This window comes from Microplitis demolitor, chromosome 6, assembly GCF_026212275.2.
Source record: "Microplitis demolitor isolate Queensland-Clemson2020A chromosome 6, iyMicDemo2.1a, whole genome shotgun sequence".
Classification (NCBI taxonomy): domain Eukaryota; kingdom Metazoa; phylum Arthropoda; class Insecta; order Hymenoptera; family Braconidae; genus Microplitis; species Microplitis demolitor.
The window spans coordinates 8,373,018-8,395,596 of NC_068550.1; the positions used below are offsets into that span (position 1 = coordinate 8,373,018).

General features: G+C 25.5%; 3 protein-coding genes across 4 annotated transcripts; 1 reads left to right on the forward strand and 2 right to left on the reverse strand.

Moving 5' to 3' along the window:
- Positions 1-284: 284 nt before the first annotated feature.
- On the forward strand, positions 285-3,649 carry LOC103570596 (transmembrane protein 53). Its single transcript, XM_008548385.2, has 5 exons — positions 285-826; positions 2,334-2,541; positions 2,616-2,768; positions 3,109-3,237; positions 3,315-3,649. Exons 1-5 carry the CDS (start codon positions 585-587, stop codon positions 3,603-3,605), a joined length of 1,023 nt encoding a protein of 340 aa, XP_008546607.1. The 5' UTR covers positions 285-584; the 3' UTR covers positions 3,606-3,649.
- Positions 3,650-5,230: 1,581 nt separating this feature from the next.
- Positions 5,231-9,594, reverse strand: LOC103570597 (sialin). Its single transcript, XM_014442380.2, has 7 exons — positions 9,301-9,594; positions 7,961-8,120; positions 7,781-7,893; positions 7,562-7,693; positions 6,280-6,487; positions 6,048-6,192; positions 5,231-5,850 (listed from the first exon to the last, which is right to left on the reverse strand). Exons 1-7 carry the CDS (start codon positions 9,490-9,492, stop codon positions 5,580-5,582), a joined length of 1,221 nt encoding a protein of 406 aa, XP_014297866.1. The 5' UTR covers positions 9,493-9,594; the 3' UTR covers positions 5,231-5,579.
- A 389-nt stretch (positions 9,595-9,983) lies between these two features.
- LOC103570598 (aminopeptidase N) lies at positions 9,984-18,164 on the reverse strand. 2 transcript variants are annotated; one of them, XM_053739979.1, is made up of 10 exons: positions 17,628-17,708; positions 16,946-17,501; positions 16,368-16,820; positions 16,104-16,296; positions 15,643-15,884; positions 15,213-15,571; positions 12,352-12,826; positions 11,969-12,286; positions 10,331-10,418; positions 9,984-10,249 (listed from the first exon to the last, which is right to left on the reverse strand). In XM_053739979.1, the coding sequence occupies exons 3-10, from the start codon at positions 16,685-16,687 to the stop codon at positions 10,085-10,087; spliced, it is 2,160 nt and encodes a 719-aa protein (XP_053595954.1). In that variant the 5' UTR covers positions 16,688-16,820; positions 16,946-17,501; positions 17,628-17,708; the 3' UTR covers positions 9,984-10,084. The 2 variants fall into 2 exon arrangements, with proteins under 2 accessions (XP_053595954.1, XP_008546610.2); XM_008548388.2 differs by lacking the exon at positions 16,946-17,501 and having other exon boundaries at positions 17,628-18,164.
- Between the last annotated feature and the right edge of the window lie 4,415 nt (positions 18,165-22,579).

Below are 22,579 nucleotides of genomic sequence, written 5' to 3' on the forward strand. Positions count from 1 at the left end.
CACTAGCTTGTGCGAAAAAAAAATTTTTTTTTATAATTTTGAGAGATATTATTTTAATTGACTTGTGTGATGTCTCTAAGAATTAAAAACATCCAACCGAAGCATCATTTTTAGTTATCAGGATCGCCTCCTGAGAAAATTCATAGAAAATCGGGACTCGTTGGCTCATACGAAAAATAAAAAATGTTTCTCTACTACAATATAGATTTATAAATTTTCAATAATAATAATACTGTTTTATTATGTCACACAGTATTACGAATCAAGCTTGAAAAAAAATATATATATGCAAGTATATATATGTATACATGTATGTGTATAGTATTGTATTGATTCGCGCAGAAGTAAAAGCGTTTGAATATATATTATATATATCTATCCTTCAAAATATACACTAAAGTGGGGTAAATTCACTAGTGACTACTAAAATTTGAAGGGCATTTCTTGGCTTTTTCGCTTTAGATTAGCGTGAAATGAAGGACACTGTACTTAGACTTAACTAATAATTATTAAAAATCGTAATTAACAAAAAAAAAAGCAAAAAAGTTGACAGTAATTCAATAAGTTAAGAATATATAAGTAAAATGAGCGATTTAAATTATCATATTGTATATCGTCCGAACGGCAATGCGGCAAATAGTGAAAAAAATGTATCAATAAAAGGAGATATTTACGATAGCGATAAAAAAAATAACGATGAATTAAATAAAGATGACTTTGTATTCATTTATGATGATAATAAGAAGCCTGTTATTGTATTATTAGGATGGGCTGGTTGTCAAGATAAATATTTAGCTAAATATAGTGCGATTTATGAAGAAAAAAGGTTTGTATATTATTTAATAATTAATTACTTGTGTAATATCTGTATTTTTCCTCACTACTGTGAAAATTTTCCCTTATATCGAAAGGAATTATTTGAAGTTAAAATCACTCGTAAATATAAAATATAAATATAAGTATAAACTAACTTATTTATATATTTTATTTTGACATAACTTTAAATTTCCAAGTCATAAATGTCATAAAAATTAAAGTCACAATGTATTTAATTTCATTTCCTTTAAATAATTGTATTTTTTTGTTGTCCATGCATAGAAGTCAATGAATTTTACATAACACATATGTTGAAGTTAATAGGTAGTTATTTTAAAAACCTAAGTTTTAGTTAAAAAAATTTTTTTTTTATGTGTAATTAGTTTTTAAATACGAAATATTTAATAGCAAGACTTAAATAAACACAATTGTTAGAAACTAATTAAGATTTTTGAAAAAAAAAAATTAGTACTATATTTTTTTAATTTTTCAAACATTAAACTCAATACACTTATTAAAAGAAACGATTTAAAACGATTAGAAACAAAAAATTTTTAATACTTTTGAATGCTTTGAATACTTTTGAATCACCCTTCTTATGGGCATTTAACATTGCAAATCGTTTCGAATCGTTTCTCTTAATCAGAGTGTATTCATTAATTACAGAACATATATATCTAAATAGTCTGATTATATTTTTATTACAGACTGTGTTTTAATTTTTTTGATTGTCAAGAAATCGATATTCATGTAAAATTAATAAATTATATTAAATACCTATGGCAATTATTCTTAAAAATCGATACAATTTTTAACGGTGAAATGAATTAATGTTTTTAGTCATTTTCTGAACTTTGTACACATTTATATAGACCTTTTAAATTGCACAAATAAAAAAACAATTTTCAGCAGAAAAAAACTTTATTAAGAACGAAAATTCATAGATATTATGCCCCTAAATATCTTTTTTTAAGGTTTAAAACAAGTTATTTTAGTTTTTGCTTTCTGTACCATTAAAAAAAAATTTAATTCTATTTTATACTGGCAACAATCGTGAAAAAATGTAATACACGGACAGAAATTTGAATTATAACGAGTTAATTAACTTTAAATAAGAGATTATGTGATACAGTGAGAGAAAATAACTTGAAAAAACATTGAAGTCTGTTCCTACTGTTTTAAATTATCATTTAAAATATGATGATCTTATTTTACTAAAATATGGTCTAAGTTTCGATTTTCATTTGTTAAGAAAAATATTTTTCAAGTAAATATTTACTTAATAAAACAATGATTTTTGTCAATTTACCCTCGAACAAATATTACTTTTATCACATTTTTTTTTTTCTATATATGAGCTGGTATTGTAAAGGAAAACGTTTAATTGTCAAAAATTTTTAATATAAATTCCTATTGTGATTTTTCTTTTATTATAAAATATCGAATAGACTTATAGGGTCTTGTGAAATAATTAAACTATTTATTTATAGTTTTTAATTTAATAATTATTTTTACAGTTTTATAACACTGAGATGTACAGCACCAGTTGAATATTTATTTCTACGCCACGATAAATTGCCGAGTATTGGAAGAAAATTGTTAAACATTATAAAAGAACGTAATTTAGATGAACATCCTATCATTTTTCACATATTTAGTAATGGAGGCGCTTATCTTTATCAACATGTTAGTTTAGCTATGGATCAAATAAATAACAATATTAAGGTAAAGATGTAAACTAATATTTACTATGTACAAATAGTATCATTAGTTTTATTTAAACTGAGTTATTGCTTTAGGTAAAAGGTGTGATATTTGACAGCGCACCTGGTGAACGAAGAATAACATCACTATTTAAAGCTCTGAGTGCAATAATGGGCGGTAATCCGGTTATTAATATACCATTTTCATTTGTTATTACTGTATTTTTATCAATACTTTGGATATGTGAAGTAAGTATTCATTTATATTTTTTTCTCGTCTCTGATTAAAATACATAGAAAAATCTTTTGATAAATATTAAAGGAACTTGCTTTTGATTGAATCCTATTTCACTAGAATTTCTGATTCAAAATTTTGAGTAAAATTCAATTAAAAAATAACATTATAGCGTTTTACGTCAATTTGATAAATAAAGAAATTTTAATTGCTTACATGTATTAATATTAATATTAATGTAAACTGAAATATAATTAACATCCTATAAAATTTACGTAAATCACAGATTTTAATCAGGGATGAAAAAAAAATTATAATTGTTAGTTAGTAATAATAAATAATTTAATTAATTAGACAATAAGTCATGCACTGGGATTATCAAATTTACCATCACCATCTAATCCCTACACTTTAATGAATGAATCAAATAAGTGGCCACAACTTTTTCTCTACTCAAATGCTGATACGTTGATACCTGCAGCAGTAAGATATTATGATTCTTATTTTTATATAAATTGATATTATAATTAATGAACTTTTATTTTATTATTAACAAATAGGACGTTGAAAAATTTGCATATTATCGTGCAAAACGTGGAGTCGAAGTCCAACTAGTACTATTTACCGATTCACCACATGTTAAACATTACGCAGTTTACCGTGATGTTTATATTGATATTGTTAGTAATTTTATCAATGATTGTTTAACTGAAAAAATAAATAAGGATAATGACAATGATAAAGACAATGAAGAAGCTAAAATAAGTAATGATTTTTTAAGTTTTGAAGAATCATTTAATAAAATAAGTAAACGAGTCATTTTGCCTATTACAGCAACGGTAAATAAATAAATAAATAAATAAATAAATAATTAAATAAATAAATATTATTAAAAAACGAGTTGAATAAATAATTATAAAAATAAATAAATATAAATTCAAATGATTAGTGATTATTATTATTGAATAAAATGTATTATTTATATTTATAATCAAGCTGGTTTTGATTAATGTTATTATTTATTGTTAATTATTTAAATAATTAATGTATTTGTATTAATGGATAATTGTAATAAAGACTGATTTGAAAAACTACATGCACACATGAAGAAAAATGTACTGTAAATACTACTACACGGTAAGAAAAAGTAAAGCTGTTATTCCTGTGGTAGCCTAGTAATTATTACACTACGGCATAGTAATGAAAATTTTCGCTTGATATCACTCTCAAAGTAAAGTGAAAGAAGCTGTGGTAGCAAAGTACTTATGTCAATATCGCACTGTAAATATTACTCTGCTGTTACGAAAATATTAACATTTCAAAAATTACTCTATTATAATTAATTTATAAGTATATTTTCTTGAGTCTAAAATACAAAATTACTGAAATTTCAAGCTTAATAAAAAAAAATAAAAATATGGGCAACTGAAATGAAAGCAGATTTCTCATCATTTATTTATCTTTCAAGCTTTCCGATAAAAGTTACTTAAAAACCAAATATTTGTTATCATTTTGTTGTGAATCCCGATGCCATCAAAATATAAAAAGAAATCATCTAAATGGCAAGTTGAGTAACAGCAATGGAAGTTACTGCAAAAAACTTTAAAATATCTCGAATGATAATGCACTATGAATTTTGGTTTTAAGTTATCTCCAGATAAAACAGCAGATGATTTTTTTTTTCTAAATTTGGGAAATTTTAAACACCTTTAACTTCTTAACTCATCGACCGATTGGGCTCATTTCTGAACTTATGGCTTAATGCTATTTCCAATGATGATTTTAATAAACCTAAGAAAAAAAAAAGTCGATTTTTTTTTGGCACAGTCTAGTACATACATATGTACATTTTTCAACTAATAATATTTTTGGAATCTATTCAAACTATTTTAGCTAATATAACAAAATTATTTGAAGATTTATAGTAGATTTTAGAAATCTACTATTAAACGGAAAAATTATTCATGTTGTATAAAATATGTACAGGTAAACCAAAAAATTTTTTTGAAAAATTTACTGGTGAGTGGTGATGGCATTGACGTTAACGTATATAATTGCTCCAATAGAACCGCAGCTATTCAACACTGTAATTATTATAGTAGATCTCGCTCCTTTTCAACCATGTCTTTTTATTTTTAAATAGTATAGACATTACTCGAAAATAATGTATCAGCAATATAGGAAAATATATTCCATAAAAATACAGAATAATTTACTAAACAACATATTAAAATTTACATTTTTTTTTTCATGGACTGAGGACAATGTAGCAATGTAATAGTTACTTTATTTTCCATTTTATGTAGTACTATTTACAATACATTTCTCTCCGTGCACCTGGAATAAAAATTATTTAATATTATTTATTAGAATTAACAATACGTGCCCACATTAGAATATAAAAATATAATTTATTATTTACAGAAACTATTAATAATTTTAAATTGTATTTTTTTAAGCGGGATTATTTTTATTCTTAATATTAAAATAACAACGGTTTTAATAATAAATGACATTTTGAATTTATACTAATTATTATTTTACATAATTTACATGTTCATTATAACATAATCCTATTTATCTAAAGAATTATATACAAAGTGGTAACAATTTAAAAACAAAATTTTTACAAATTTGTCATCATTTTTTTTCTTTGTCCTTCTTAATTAAATATAAAAATATCATGACAATTATTACAATAATTGTTTGTCAGACCGTTGATATGTTGAGCTTGTTCTCAATGTCCTGATGTAAAATTTCAATGTACAAAAAAACATTAATGATTGATAACTTAGTCTTCTTCATGGTTTACAATAAATAATAAATTAAAGAACAGGTAGTGCTGATGAATGAGTTTGATAAATAATAGCACCAGTAAAATTAATGGCCGCTGCTAATACAAACACAGGCATCCACCTTCCTCCTGATGCTGTTACCAGTTCAGCCGTTAGAGGTCCACAAAGAATCCCCGGTATTGTTGCTATCGTATTGGAGATCGCGAATGTAATACCTGCATGATTTGGTGCAACTTCTGCGTGATTACTCAAGTGTCCTGCTGAATTACACGCACACAGTCCCATTGATATTGATATAAATCTTGAATAAATAAATTGATTTATTTATTATATATGAAATTTACTGTTTAATCAACTTCATATAGAAGAGAATTGAAAAAAAAAAAAAAAGAAACTAGAACTCAAAACTCAAAAAATTAAAATACTTTTGATTCGAGATCAGTTATATTGTGATTCTTATTTATTAAGATATATATGTGTATATAAATATAAACTTACATTACAGCAGCAAGTAAATTATCAACAGCACAAAATGCCAACATAAATATACCAGGTCCTATTAAACCAATATTTGTCATTAGTCTTCTTACTGACAATATTGACCATCTTTTTTGAATGAAATTATCAGCACTGTGTCCCGCAGCTATTAATTAATTAACATATGTTTAATAATTGTAATATATGTTTAACATCCATTCAAACAGTTAGCTATTGATAATTATTTATTTACCAATGCCGACAAGTGAGTTAACAATATAAGGAACTGCAGTCAAACTGATACTTTCTTTGTTAGCTGATAAATTTCTTGATAAATATGTCGGTAACCATTGCATTATAATGTAATTACTCCAATTCATAGCGAAGTGTGCTATGTAAAGTGACCATAATGGCCAATGGCTTATTAATTCAGTCCAACGTAATGATCTATTTTGGTTAACCTGGTTCAAAATAATATATATTTTTATTTTATTTTATTAATCGTTTTTATAATTAAAAATTTCTTTTGCTAGCCCAGTAGCATTCTCTTAAACAAGTAACTAGAAAAAAATTCTTCAGCAAGTCTCTTAACGGAAGATTTCAATAAGACTTGAAAAAGATATCATTACAGTTTCTGCAGATTTTATCAAATCTGATTTGAGAATTTTTACAGAGATCTGCAGAATTTGTATAAACAACCAGCAGTAATTTTCCTCTTGATATTTAACATCAAAATTTTTAGTGAGAGCTGCTGCGAAATTGCCTAAGATATCGGATTCCTTTTTTTTATAATTGCTTAAAGCTTAAATTCAGTATTTGCAGCAAATTCAACGGTTCTTATTTGAATTTAAAGCGAGAATCACTGAATTTATTATGCTGATGCTGAACTATCTGCAGATATCTTAAGCAATTCTGCAGCAAGTGTGAGCTAGTGGGTCGCATTCAAGTATTTTAGCCATGTGTTACAACAGATTTACTTAAGATATCTTATAGAAGTATTTTGCCTTAGACTTGTCCAAGACTAATCATGCAAATTTGCTCAAAATACAGATTTACATAAAACTTCCTTAAGAATGCTACTAAATATTTTTTATTGAGGAAATGTGTCCAATAGTTTTTACTGTTTCTTATAAAAAGAAGAAGGGGAAGTACCAATTATAGATGAGAGAATTTAAAAGTAAGGTTATGAATCTCTGGAAATATTGCAACGGCCTAATAACATTATAACCGAATGAAATTTGTCTAGATTATTTGAAAATTTATTTTGTTACAATATAAACAAGTTCATTTAATTTTAACTGACTATTTTTTATAGAAAGATTTAAAATAATCTTTTTTTTTCAAAAAGTTGTTACATTATTACTGACATAACTTCACTTGATATTAAATTTTGATCTAGTATTAAGATTAGAGAAGTAGAAAAATTAATCAACTGTTACTTTGATACAGAAACGGCAATAAAAACTTTAAATATTACTAATAAATTATCTTTCAAAAATATTTTAAGATTTAAAGAATTAAATTTTTAATTTTACCTTTGGTACAAAAAGTGGTATTTCATCTTGTGAATTTGTTTCCTTATAAAGCACTAACCATAATAATGTCCAAAATATTCCAATGGTACCAAAAAAATAAAAACCTGCTTGCCAGGGTATCCTTGGACATAACTAACAAAACATGTAATTATTTAATATATTTATCAATCTTTAATATTCAACTTGCAGACAAATATATTTTACAATAAAAATACTCACAATGGATGCGACAACTTGGCCGACAGAACCAGCTGCGACTAAATAACCAAAAGCTCGAGATCTTTCTTCAACAGGTACGCTATGAGCGAATAAATGAAATATTACGGGTAATCCTGTAATTCAATTTACTTAATATACATGGGGATTACTAACATTTATTGTAGTATAAATAATAATTACCTAAACCTTCACCTAGCCCAAGTATAACTCTACAAGTAATTAATAATGGTACTGAATAAACTAGTAATGGTGTTATTAATGTACTAATTGACCATAATAATACGGCAGACATTAAAACAGTTTTACAACCGAATTTATTTGCTGTATTGGCTCCTATTATCTGTGATAAATAAATTATTTCTTTTCATTAAATTCATTATTTAAGATTAAGGATTTGACATTATGTAGACGCCACGCAAAGATTTTTTTTATTGATTTTGGTCATTTTATAACCTTATTTTAAATGATGAACTGCATCCCGCCATTTCATGATAAATTAGATGCCATTTTATTAAAAAATTATTTTTATTGTAAAAAATATGAATCATATTACAGTTAATTTCAATTGTCAATAAAAACAATTTCAATAAATAAGACTCGAGTATACGAAATGTTTTAATTAGTTTTTAGCATACATATTTACAAAAAAATTTTATATGAACAGAAAAAACTATTTTCTAAAAATTCTATGTTGAAAAATTTAATTAAATTATGATTTACACTTGAAAAATCAAATTTTACATAACTCCATAAAATTATTTTTTAAATTATTTACTAAGAATAATAGTTTTACTAATTTTCATATATATTTGATTAATAATTCTCAGTATAAAAATAAATTTTAAATTATTATAGACTTTATAAAAAATAATCTGGAAACCCGTTCACCCTGCGATCTAGACTCGAAACTTCCCGCTATTTTTGATACATGTTTGAGCTTTTTAAGCTCGACAATGCCTTTAAGTGCATTGATAGTTTTGGATGAAAACAATCTTCCCGAATTTTCCGAAGTTTTTTAATTTTCTTACCGGGAAGTTAAAAAAATTTTTTTTTTTTTTTTTTTCGGTTTTCTTTAATATCTCAGTCTACTTAAGTAAATGATCTCAAATTTGCATGAAATCTAAGTTCAAAAAAACTCTTTCGAATGCGGCAATAAACGTCTAAAACCATTAATTTATAAAAAAAAAAAAAAAAAAAAAACATGAGAAGTTTACACACAAACATACACATCTCTCTGAAAATGTTAGAATAACATCCCAGGACCTTCAAACGTCGAGATCTAATGAAAATTTGATTTTTAAAAATCGAGATGAAAACAATAACTTCCCGAATTTTTAAGAATTTCCAATTTTCTTAGCGGGAAGTTAAAAATTTCTACATTTTCGTGGCATAAAAATTTACAAACAAAATATTTTGTGTAATAAATTTATTAAATTAAAATTTTAATTATTTTCAAGATTAAGTGCGCAAATTTAGGAATAGGCCTCGATACTCAATAATTATAATAAAAAAATTCATACTTGACTTGTAAAATAACCAAATGCAAATGCTGATAGTATCCAACCTTGCCAATGTAAATTCCATTTATATTCGTCAGTCATTGGAACAATAGCTATTGGCATAATAACACGATCAGCAGCATTTATAAAATTAGCTGCTGAACATAGTGCAACAATACGTGATGTACGTGGAAGCATTTTTAATCGTGGCATTTTTATTTATTTAAATAAATTAAATTATATAATTAAATAATATTTCTAATAAAATAATTAAATTACTAATCAGATGAGTTTATTTATTTTTATATTAATAGTAATAAATAGTTTTAATACACAAAACAATTTTATAACCTCACAGCCATTTATATTTTATTATTTTATGCCAGAAGAAAATTTCAACTTTGAATTAAACATTTTTTTATTTATTTTTATTACTTTTATTTATTTTTCGACAGATGTTTAAAGTTTTTTTCTTTAATGTTAAACATGCATCTATGCTAATGATTACTTTTTAAAATATATATACGTGTCAATGGCAAAATTTATAAATATTATTTTTTTATCTTTTTGAGTCGAACGCAATTGGCGGCATCTTTTGAATATTTATTTAAGTAAGTGGCGGGAAATTTTAAATATAAAATCGTTAAACTAATAATTATTTGTAAAATAATATACTGGGAAGAAATATATGATTATTGAGTAATTTTATTTAATTAAACATTATATATATATATATAAATTAAGTGAGCCAATTTTATTTTTACACTATTAATATTTTTACGATTTGAAAAAATGTTTTTTTGTTTTATATAGTAGTGGAATAAATTTCTTCCAATTTTCTTCTAATTATAATTTCAAATTTATGTTTTTCATTGATAATCGCATAATGAAGATAACTCATACTATTTTTAACTGAAGTCTCATATTGAGAATCAAGTTCACTACTTTTTGATTCGATAAATGCTCTTAACTGAAATAGATATTTATTTGAAAAATTAATCATTTAATTTATTAAGAGTGATAAATATTTGAATTTTTTTTTATCCCTTACTTCATCCCATTGATCTTCTTTTTTAATAAAAACACTTAATAGAGTCATCATATTATAAACAACTTCATTAAAAGATTCATCTTCAAATCTATAAAGAAATGTATTATTATTATTATTTGAACAATTCATCGAGTTGATTCTTCAGAAATATTTTAATTATATAAAAGTGGTATGTAAATAATGTTCGAATCGAATCAAATTATAATTCAAATTACTCGTAACTTTTTTAATTATTATTCAATAGGAATTTATATATTTGGTTTAAAAATCGAGTAAAAAAATTTTATGAAACTTATAATTATAAAAAATGTATTACAATTAATTACGAATAATTTAGATTTTTCGTAGAACTCGTAAATTCATGAATAATTCAAAATTTACAAATAATTTGAAAACCGACGAATGATTCGAATTATTCGATTCGAATTTTATTATTTAAAGGGGGGAGGGGGGGCTGAGCATAAAAAAAAACACTTTTTTTGCGAATTTTTTTCAGCTACATGGGTAGAGTAAATTAATTGAAACCTTTTGTACATTGTTAAGTATCATCTCAAGAACATTCTCTAAAATTTTTACCCGAAAATATCCACAAACAAGCCTCTGACAAAGTTTCCCCAAAAACGCTCTTGAAAAAAGATCATTTTCGGTGATCACTGTATCTCAGCTAACAATGATCTGAAGTCGAGTACCCTTAAAATTTAATTAAAGTATCATCAAATCTTTACCCCGAGGATCTCTGATGTTTTTTTTTTTTCATTTCTACATTTTTGATGGTCCTGTAAAGTGAAAAGTGCTATTTTTCACGAAAAATTATGTTATGGGGGGGGGGGGAAATCCTCAATGTAAAAAAAAAATTTCAAACTCAAGGTTGGGGGGAGGTATTTTATATGTAGAAAGTTTGCATCAAGTTTAAAATAAACCGGTCGTATAGTTTTCAAATTACAGTAATCACGGACTTTGAAGAAGAGAAGTCGTTTCGAGAAAAACACGTTTGAAGTTTCAAAAGAAAGGGTTGCAGTGTTAGAGGAGCGGGACTAAATATCCAGATAGCAAAATGACGTCTTGATGAGTTCTGAATGAGTTCCTATTTATGATTTGGACGTCTCATCAACATCTTAAACAAGTTTTTAAGAAGTTTTCAAGATGTCGAATGAGCCATCTAGCAAACTCAGTAAGACGTTTTTAAAAAGAGTTCATTTTTCTGACTTCGCAAATAAGACTTCAGTATGAATTTACCATGACATCTTAAGGAGCTTTTAATTTTGACTTCATAAAGAAGTTAAAAAAAGAATACGTTGAGACGTAACAAAACTGACGTGTTATTTATAGATTTTTCAAGAACTCTTAATTAAGAGTTCTTAAACACATCACCTTTAAGAAGTCATTTTAAGAGTTCTTGAGGACACCTTCAAAAAGATGTCATAAAGCAGTCATTCCGACTTGAATGCTGTCTGGGTATCCAATAAGTTCGAGTTTTGCTCTGATTGACTTGAAATTTTAGGACAATATTCTTGAAATGCTTAACTATAAGACAAGACAAAAAAAATCGATTTTTCAAAAATGCAAAACCCTATCCCTCCTTAATTGGACACGAATAATTGGTATTCGAATCACATATATTACATATATAAATTTTACCTTTCTTGAAGTAAATCAAAATTATTAATATAATATTGTAATAAAATATAAATTGTATCATCATTAGCGTATTTCACAATAAAATTACATATTTCCATAAACTCATGAGAATTACTGACAATATCATCTTCTAAAATTTTTGGAAAATATTTTTCAACAACTTGAGGTGATTTAGCACAACGTAAATATTTATATTTCATAAATATATCATCACGTAATAATGGATAATCATTTGAATAAAAATCATCCCATTGTATAGCATTGTAATCATTTAGTATTAAACACAAACTCCATGAATAAAAATAATCGTGCAGATACCTAGTAAAGAATAAATTTATTATAAGTAACCATAATAATAATAAATATTAATTGTCAATATTTACATTTCTTCAGACGGATTGTTTAGAACATAATCAACAGTTTCATTGGCGAATGTCTTACAGTAATTATTATTACTGTGGGTACAATAAATCCGTGAAAATAATAATATTAAGGAGTTAGCTTCTTTGTAAAAGTAATTATCAGTTCCATAATCTTGTAACTTGAGATTTCTGATTATGGATTCCAAAATGAAAGTTATGTATTTGCTGAAACCATCAACTAGTGGCCAGGTTAATTTTCCAGTTAAACGTAATATCAGATGATAAGCGCTATAAAGTGGCAATAAATTTTTTTCTTGACGTAGATATGGCAAAAAATCTATGATAAGTTTTAAATTATGAGCGTCAATTGACTTTTTATTCAATTCAGTAATAAGAACAGCACGATTTATTGGATGGATTTTTGAATAACTTTCAGTATTTAAATAAGCAATTATACGAAGCCAATTTTCTTCATCATATATAACTCGATATTGATCTAATTTAAGTTTAAAAAACAGTTTAGTTAATTTTTTAGTATTTAAGGAGTTTTAAAATCCCTGACTCTGATTAAAAAAATCTTTTGATAGATACTATAAGATATTAATGCAAAATTTTGTGTGACTTCCAGATGATATTGTACGAAATAATACCGCAGATATCTTACACATGGCTCGTTGACAAAATTCCTTACGCATTTCTAAAGCATAACTTGTGTCAGAAATTTATTAAAGATATCTGGTGTAAGTTTTGCCCGAGAAATGAATAAGTAATTTTATCAACACAGAAAAAAAAGTTGACTTGATTCAAGTGATATATTCTTGAACCAAAAATACTAGTTTGAAAAATTTTATTTTTTTTTTGTTTTAATAATTTATTTCTTGGCTCAAGGATTTCAGGATTCTTAAATAGAGATTTGCATATACTTGGTTCAAAAGTATATTTTTTTCACACGATAATTCTAACTCTCAAATCAAGTAACAGATTTACTTGGGTGAAGTAAAAATTTTGACACCAGGCAGCGCCTCGATAAGTCCAGCGTATTTGCTTGTTTTTCTCGGTTAGTTGTAGTTAGTTTTAAATAGTCTTGGGCCTAATCAGTCACCACTGAGAGCGCTCAATTTAGTTCATAATCCAATGGCGAACTAGTTCGCTCTTTTAGTTCATTAGTTCTTTTTTTTTAAATAATTTGATAAAAACAATAAATAGAGAAAAAAATATATTTATGATTATTGCAGGTTCTGTTCATTTATGGAACATAACATTTTTTATTTAAATAAGAGTGAGAAAATAAAAGAATTTATATTAATAATTAGTCAACAGCTAGTCTCGTTTCTAGTATAATGCGTAATTATATTACAATATTTAAAAAATGCTAATTATTACAATTAAAGTTGACATTTTTTTATAGCACATCAAATCTTTTACTTAAGTAAAAATGAAAAAATTAAATAATTTATATTAATCATTAGTCAACAGCTAGTTTCGTTGAGTAATGATCTAATATATAAATAGTCTCTCGAAATATCAAGGCGCGCACAGAAAAAGTAAATAACTCGGTTGGTCACATAGTGCCAGTGTCTAGTAAAACCGACGCTAAAAATAATTTAAAAAGAACTAAGAGCGAGATCATCGATGAACTAGTTCGCATAGTTCACCTAAAGGAGCGCTCTTCCGACCTAGGTCGTTCGCGAACTACCCAAGACTAGTTTTAAATTGTAAGTTCATAATTTGAACATCAAAACATAAATCTTGCCGTTGAAAATTATTTTTGTTTAATGTATATAAATATGAACAAAGTTCGTTATTATAATGCCTAAAGTAGTAAATAATTACTGTGTTCAAACTTTAAAGATTTTCACAGTTAATGTATTGAATTGTCAATGCTTATTTACTGGATAACCTTAAATTTTCTACTATTGAAAATGTGGTCATTAAACAAAAATATTATTTAAATTTTTAGTATAAATAAATTTTTTTTTAAATAAAAATATGCATTAAACTTCCAAATCAAAAATTATTATGAGTATCTATTGTATATTGAGTATTTTTTGTATTAATAAACTGATTAATGATTTTAAAATATATTTGTATATTTCTGGATCGAGTAAAGAACATCCGGATTCAAAAAATGCGCCATACTCAAACTAAGTCGGTATTATCCTGAGACAATATTGTCGGCCTGAAACCAAGAGAAAAAAATTCTTGGGGGAAATAAATATGCATCTTGTTTGAAAACAAAAACACTTCTTTCAAGAGTAAAATTTTTGAAAGAAAACTTTTTATTCTTCATTGAAGAGTAATAATTTATTAATTCAAGATTGAATTTTTTCTTGAATTAAATAGTTTAGATGTTTTGAAACAAGAATAATATTTTGAAGAAAATAATTTACTTAAATCAAGTTAATTGTTTTTTCTGTGAATGAGCCGTGTTTAGCATAAGATTTGCAATTTAAAGATTTTTATCAATACCTGTAGCAAGACTTACCCCTAGCGGATTGGAATTACGGTAAATTACTGTACTGTACTGCGAATTTGCCGAATTTTACGGTAACGCGGTAATTTACGGTTGAATACAGTGAAATACTACTCTCTAAATCTAAAACAGTGAAAACCACTGAAAAGTAGAGTATGTACACTGTTTCAGATTTAGAGAGTATACTGCAAGACTGCCGCAAATTTACAAGGAATTGCCGTATTTTTACCGCGAAATACTGCAGTTTAGGTAAAAATACCGTATTTTACCGCAATTTATTCGAATACCGTAATTCGGAACCGCCAAGGACAGCCATATAATGATGTAGACATTTGAATACTGGTGACCAGATTTGGGTAATATTTTAATAAGTTTATCATATGGGTATATTTATATACTATATATTTACTTAATTGTTGAATATTCAAAATAATCCAATCATCAGTTTCTACATTTGGCAAAGTAATTGAAGATTCATTTTGTTGCATCCAAATAATAGGTTCTGCAGTTGAAAAGTTTGGATTTGATTTAGTTGCATAATTTATAGGAATAGTCCGTAATAATTTCGAATAATTATCTAGAATATTTGTCTGTCTTATTCGAGTCGTTTTTTTTTCACGGTTATGGGAGATATTGATGATGGGGTAGCCAGGATACCGTAGCCAGGGATCCATTATTTTTTTCAAATTTAATGATCCATTGAATTTACTGTTGTATGCAAATTGCAAATCAGCGAATAAATCTTCTGTTGTAACTGCACAAAATTTACTGAAAACAAATATTGGTATATCAAATTTAGCTTTTTTTTTATAGATCTTGAAAGTACAATATTAAATTACTTTTTATTGAGATATTTCTGTAGTCCAATTTGATAAACATCCGGTGTTATTGTGTGCTCTAACATTCTGACAATTAGCACAGCTCTAGTGATATAAAATGTGTCTAATTGCATTTTTATTTTTGTTGGACTGTCTAACATTGATGGAAATCTTATTGGTGACAATAACATTGAACGGTGATATGATCTATACGCTTCAATTAATTGCCAGTCTTCTGCACTATTACTCGTATTTGGATAAGCCTGGATAATATTCAAATATTCAAAAAGTAGTATTGTATTTAACTAGATATATAAAATTTAATTTATAACAAAAGAAAAATAGACAATAAGAAGGGAAGAAAGAGAACAAAGGATAAACAAATAAAAATTTAAAATTGGTTAAAAGTAAAAGGCGTAATGTCATATTTAGGAAAACATAATCACTATACATATTTTCCATATTTTTTTAAATAATTTTACCTGATCAGTGATTTTGGAAGCTATGAAGTTACTGATTCCATAAGATAACCATAAATCATTCCACCAAGATGGTGTCACCAAGTTACCAAACCATTGATAGCTTAATGCTTCAACTAATACAACAAATTTTATTTTTTTGTTCTGATAAAGTGCCATTATTGATGAAATTTCTGGATAAATTATTTCTTCAGAGCTTTATAAATAACAATATAAATAAATAAATCGCTCGGTGACTATGTAAAAGTTTAAAAAAATTTTTAATACTTAAAAATCATGAGACCCAAATTTTTAATTCCATCGGCTGGTATCTCTGGTGTAATTATCACGTCTAATTTTGGCATAGGATACGGAATTTTCGTATACTTTTCCAACAATGACAAAATTAAATTCGTCATATTCAAAAGGTTTTCAATTATCGTGTTATTACTTATTAGTGTATAGAAGGTTACATTGTTGTGTTGATTTTTAATGACAATATAGTCCGTACATACAATACCAATCGAATGTGGTGATAATTTTGGTGATTTATCGAAAATGGTTAAAGTTTTATCAGCATTTATTGTTTTATTACTAATTTCCGGCATATTTGATAGTACAGTTACATTTGTAAAATGTTTTATTGAAAATATAAATTCAGCTTTATAAATTGGTTCATCCCAACATGGAAAAACTCGTCGTGCGTATGTTGGTACTAAATTTCTAGTACCAACTAAAAATCTACAAGAAAAATATTTCTGTTTAAATAATGTCTACATAGAAAATAAAGACTTAAGATTCCTTATAAAGACTTATGAAATTCTGCAGAAAAAAGGCTGCAGTAATTTTTATCAAAGATTACTTACTATAAAAGTAATAGATAAGAGCTGCTGCAGAATTGCTTAAGATATCGGATTTTTTTACTTCTCATTATGAAAATCGAAAATATTCAAAGTAAAGGAAGTTATTGGTTTCGGGGTGACCGACCTAATAAACTTTGAAAATTGAACTTGACAATTTGAACTTTTTTGAATGAAATAACCTATGAATGAAATATGAATGAAAAAAATTATTTTTGATGAAAGAAATACTTAATTATTCAAAGTTCAAATTTACCAAAGTTCAAATCGCCAAAGTTCAAATTTTCGAAATTCATTGGGTATCGAGCCGAATCGATTCCGTAATCTAATCAGCTCGAACTTATCAACACGCACCGATTACCTCAAAAACCATCTCAATTGGTTGATTCATTCGAAAGATATCGTTGGAGAAAAAAATGGTAAAAAACGGTTTTTTTTCGAATATCTATAGGACGACTGAGCCGATCAATTTTCAAATTATATCGGCTCTAGAACTTGATAAAACGTGTTGATAGCTGTATCAAACATTGAAATGGGATTATTCGTTAGAAAGATATTGATGCTGAAAAAGATACTGATGTAGAAAATTTAATTCTCTTTAAAAAATGTCGGCATGGCCATATGGATAAATGTTTTTCATACTAGGGCTCGATTTTACTAAAAGTAATGAAAATTTTAAAAAATTTACCTCATATTACCTTGATCATCAAAATCAAAATTACGAAATAATCCAGAATCTTGAGTATTGTTATAAATATTCCATCGTAATTTCAAACTGTAGTTACCAATAGTAAGATTATTACTAAGTTTAATTTTATAAAATTCTCCATTCGGGTTCCAGGATTGATGAGTAACATTAGAATTACCGATAACTTCCGTATACTCTTCATCAATAACAATATTTGAAGATTTGTGAAAAATTATAAAATCAGTAGGCTCCAAAACTTCGAAATTAATAAAACTTTTACCAGTAACTGGTAAATCGTTTACGAAAATTTCGAATTCTAGTTCTATTGCGTACTTATGTGGCCTTGTATTGTTAGGTAGCCGATAATTAAAAACTTCCATTGCGTATATGTCATTAATATAACATAAATATATTTGTAAAAAACAATTAATAAATATAAGTGAAGTCATTTTTATTTGAATTTTAAATCATATAATGAAAGTAAAATTAAAACTCATAATAGCGTCAACAAAAATTAAAGATTGAACAAAACTAAGATGTTCTTTATTTTATATGGGATTGAGGTAATCTTTTACCACCTATTTTACAGTAAAAATAATAATAATAAAAGTTATATTAATAAATGTGATTTCATGATCTATTTTTAAAAAAACCGATTATTTTTTTTATCCATTATTTTTTTGTTAACAACTGCGCCGTAACTTTTATTCTGAGAGCTATCAATCGTTATTAAGTTTTATTATATATATATATATATATACTATAAATTATTTTAAATTACATCCTTCTTCGTTAATTGCTTTAATTTTATAACTTTAATAGATTATTTACGTTCAATATTTAGCAATAAAAATTTGAGTTTTATTATTAAAAAGTCTGTTAAATATTAAAATAAATTAACAAGTGTCATGCCGTTAAAAAAATTATTTTAACGATCTAAAATAATAATGAAATTACACATGATTTATAGATAATTTTATATCTATTTTTGTAGAATTATATTTATTAACTAATTGTAATTTTCATTGTTATCGTAGGTTTGGTTGTGTCGTCAATACCAACTAAAAACCTAAATCATCATTAGAAAAATGATTTTCAGAAGCAGTGCAAAAAAAAACAATCAGAGTCACAGTTAAATTACTGCAGGAATTTTTCAAGAGTATAAAATTCCCTATGCGTTTTGAATGGAAAAACTTCAAAATCAGAATTAAAGTACTTAGAAGTAAAATTAAGGGTTAAAAAATTTCAGGAAATTTCTGTTTTAATAATATTGATGTGGGAATAAAAAAAAGTTTTTCATTTAAAACAAATCACCCTTATATATATTAAAAGTATCGCGATATAATTATATATATATATATATATATATATATATATATATATATATATATATACATATATATATATATACTTATTTCGTGAAATTGGTCATATATAATTTATTTATTTATTTATTTAACGCCAATCGGCAATATACAATAACAATGTAATATGAAAAGAGAGTAACAGGCGAGATAACGCTTTAAGCGATGGATTATAATATAGCTATACTAAGATAATTAAGGCAAAAAGATTGTATGTGGGGGGGGGGGTCGTGGTTAGTCGTTGTATTCCAGTACCAGCTTTTTGACAGACATCCGGAAGGATGGATAGGGACAACCAAAAAAGTTCACATCCGAGCTGATAGCATTGACCGAGTTAGATATTCTGTTTATAGGCCTAAAACGGACATAGTTTTTGGAGGATTTTGTTGTATTTAGCAGCCGGCTATGTCATAGGCCTATTTTGGGGCAGATAAATTCAAAGAGTTCAAGTATTTCTAGAGAGTCAATGTATCCGTTGATTACCTTGTAGAAGAACGAAATGTCATTAACTTGCCTTAAATTCGCTAGGTAATTGATGTGAAGGTACTCATATACTGCATCGGTGCCCAATTCATGGCCTATCTGTTATAAGAAGTACGATAAGAACTTGCAGAATCTGCGTTGAAGTTTTTCAAGCCTAGTAACCAGTATTTCGATGTGGGGTGCCCAAATGATCGAGTTGTACTCCATAATAAAACTCACCAATGAGGAATAAAGACTAATCAATGTAGTTACATTTCTGAACTCTGCCTTCCCTAATGATAAAACCGAAAGTGCGATAGGCCTTATTAGTGATATTGTCTACATGGTGTGCAAATGATAACTTGCTGTCGATGGTAATTCCGAGGTCTTTGGTGACAGAGACTGCTTTGATGAGTTCATTTCCAAGTTTGTATGCGGCAGGCAGTGGGAAAGGCGATCTTGTTCGTAGTGCCTAACATTAAAATGAGAACACCAAGAATACTTGGCGAATAAATTTAAAAGTTTTTTCTTATAACTTCTTTATCATCCCTGTGATATTATCTATTTCTTTGATAAGTATTTATAGTTTATTTCTTACCTATTGTTTCAATAATGTATAATTGTCGAATGGCGTAAATAAATATATAAATGAATAATTATATGGCTATTTCTGCTAAGGTTTTATAATAAAATAATTTTTACAAAAACTACTGAAAATTGAATTTTTTATATATAAATTTTCTCTTTATTCAGTTAAATATCTTATTTATACAATCACAAAATTGCATCAGTTGTTTTAATACAGAATGACACATGTGTATATATTTTATATATATATATATATATATATATATATATATATTACAGTATTTTAATATTTATAAATTTATAATTTATATAAATTAATAATGATAATAAATTTGGCAGATGTTATAAATTAAAATAATATCAATTTATTATCATCAAGTAACCATTTAATCATTCATTAATTCTCTTTCATTTCAATTATTATTATTATAGTATTTACATCATAATGAAAAAATATAAACGCTATCATTTTATACAGTATCAATTATCTATTTCTCTGTATTTATAATCAGCATAAAAAATTATTTTATTACAAATACAAATAATTTAAATTATAAAATTTTTTATAATTATTTTTATGCTCATTATTTACACTATTTATAAATATATATATTATTTTTTACATTTTAACACAAGCCACACAAACTTGTAATGACTAATAATTAGTTTAAAAAATGAAGTTTATTTTTTATCATTAAAAAATTTCCAAAAATTGATAATAATAATAATGATAACTATATACAATAGTATATCACATATTAATGATAATTGTAGTAAAAAAAAAAACTATTAATGGTAATAATAACTGTATATGATAGAACACTTAAAAAAAATTACATCTTTGTAATTGATTAGTTATGAAAGGGCGTAATGAGCAATGACGTGTCAGCCAACATAGATGCTATTTTGATAAAATTGCGTTTAAAAATTACAAAATTTTTTTTGTAAAATTTATTTCGAAATTAAAAATAAACTTTAATTTTGTATTATGTAATATAAAGTAGCCAATTTAATTCTCAAAAACGTAAATCTAAATTAACTTGAGATTGTATTGCTAAAATAATTACAGCAGAAATATTGTAACGTAAAAAGTTTATTACAAATAAATTTTCAACTTGTAATAATAAAAGTTTATCTAGTACTTATTGCAATAACGTAACCAGTTTCTATAATTTTTATTCCAGTTGACCAATAGACCTCTGCATTCTAGTATTTAAACTCAAATTACTTAACTCGATTTTGAAAAAAATTGTATTCCATAAGGAATCATTTGGTACAAAAATTTGAAAAATCAATTTTTTTGTGGGTTGACATATCATAACTTATTTACGTCCAAATAATAATAATAATAATTATTAACAATTTGTAAATTATTTCTTATTAAAAAATTAAAAAGTTATTACTACAATTAATAGCAATAATAATTACAAATGGAAAGTAATTTTAATATTGGTCGTCATTATTATTATGAATAGTTATTGTTATTAATAGTAGCTCATTGTATAAAAAAATAATTTATAAAAAAAAAATTAATTACAGTTATAAAATTTTTAAGATGTAAACAATAATTAATAGTATTACTTAAATTTTAAATTATTTAAAAAGTAAATACTATTTTTTAATCATTACTGTGAATCATTGTATGATTAATAATTACTATTTTTAAAAATAGCGATGATAATAAATAATAAAAATAATTACATAGATATTTTCTATCGATAGTAGTTACTTTTTAATTATTATTATTATTTATAGTAGTAACAAACAATAATTATTAAATAACAATTACTGTATTAGTGAATAACTAAGCGATAGCTACTGTTAATTATAACTATTCATGACAGTTTATATTGTTGTTTGTTATCAATAGTAATAACTATTGAATGATTAATTTTTTCTTTAGAAATAACTACTGTTAATAACAACTGAAATGCTATAGGTTGAATTAAAACAAATAATAGTATTAGTAGTCTTAACTACTTAAGTAGTATTAACTATTTTTTATTATGACCACTATATTTCGTGGAGACTGCTATTAAAATCATAGTTATTAAAAATACTACTGGCAGTTTTGAACAGTAATTTTTATCAAGGATAGTCACAACTATTTAAAATTGTAATTACTATTTCAAAAAGTTATCACTATTTTTAATAGTTATAACTGATTGAATAATAATTACCACTTCAAATACACATTATATTCTTGTGTAGTAATAACTACTTGAAATAATAACTATTCTTAACAATAATAATTACTTGAAAAATAACTACTGTTTCAAACTGGTGTTACATTTTTTTTAAAAGTAATAACTATTTTTAAAAAATAAATACTATTTTTCACAATAGTAACTACTTGAATAATAATTACTATTTTAAAGGGTAATTGTTTTTTTTTAGCGGTAATTACTATTTGAAATAACAATTACTAACTTTAGGAGTAATTGGTATTTTTAATAGTAATAATTTTCCGAAACAATAATTACTATTTTTAAGGGAAATTGTTTTTTTTAGTGGTAATAATTTTTTAATAGTAATCAA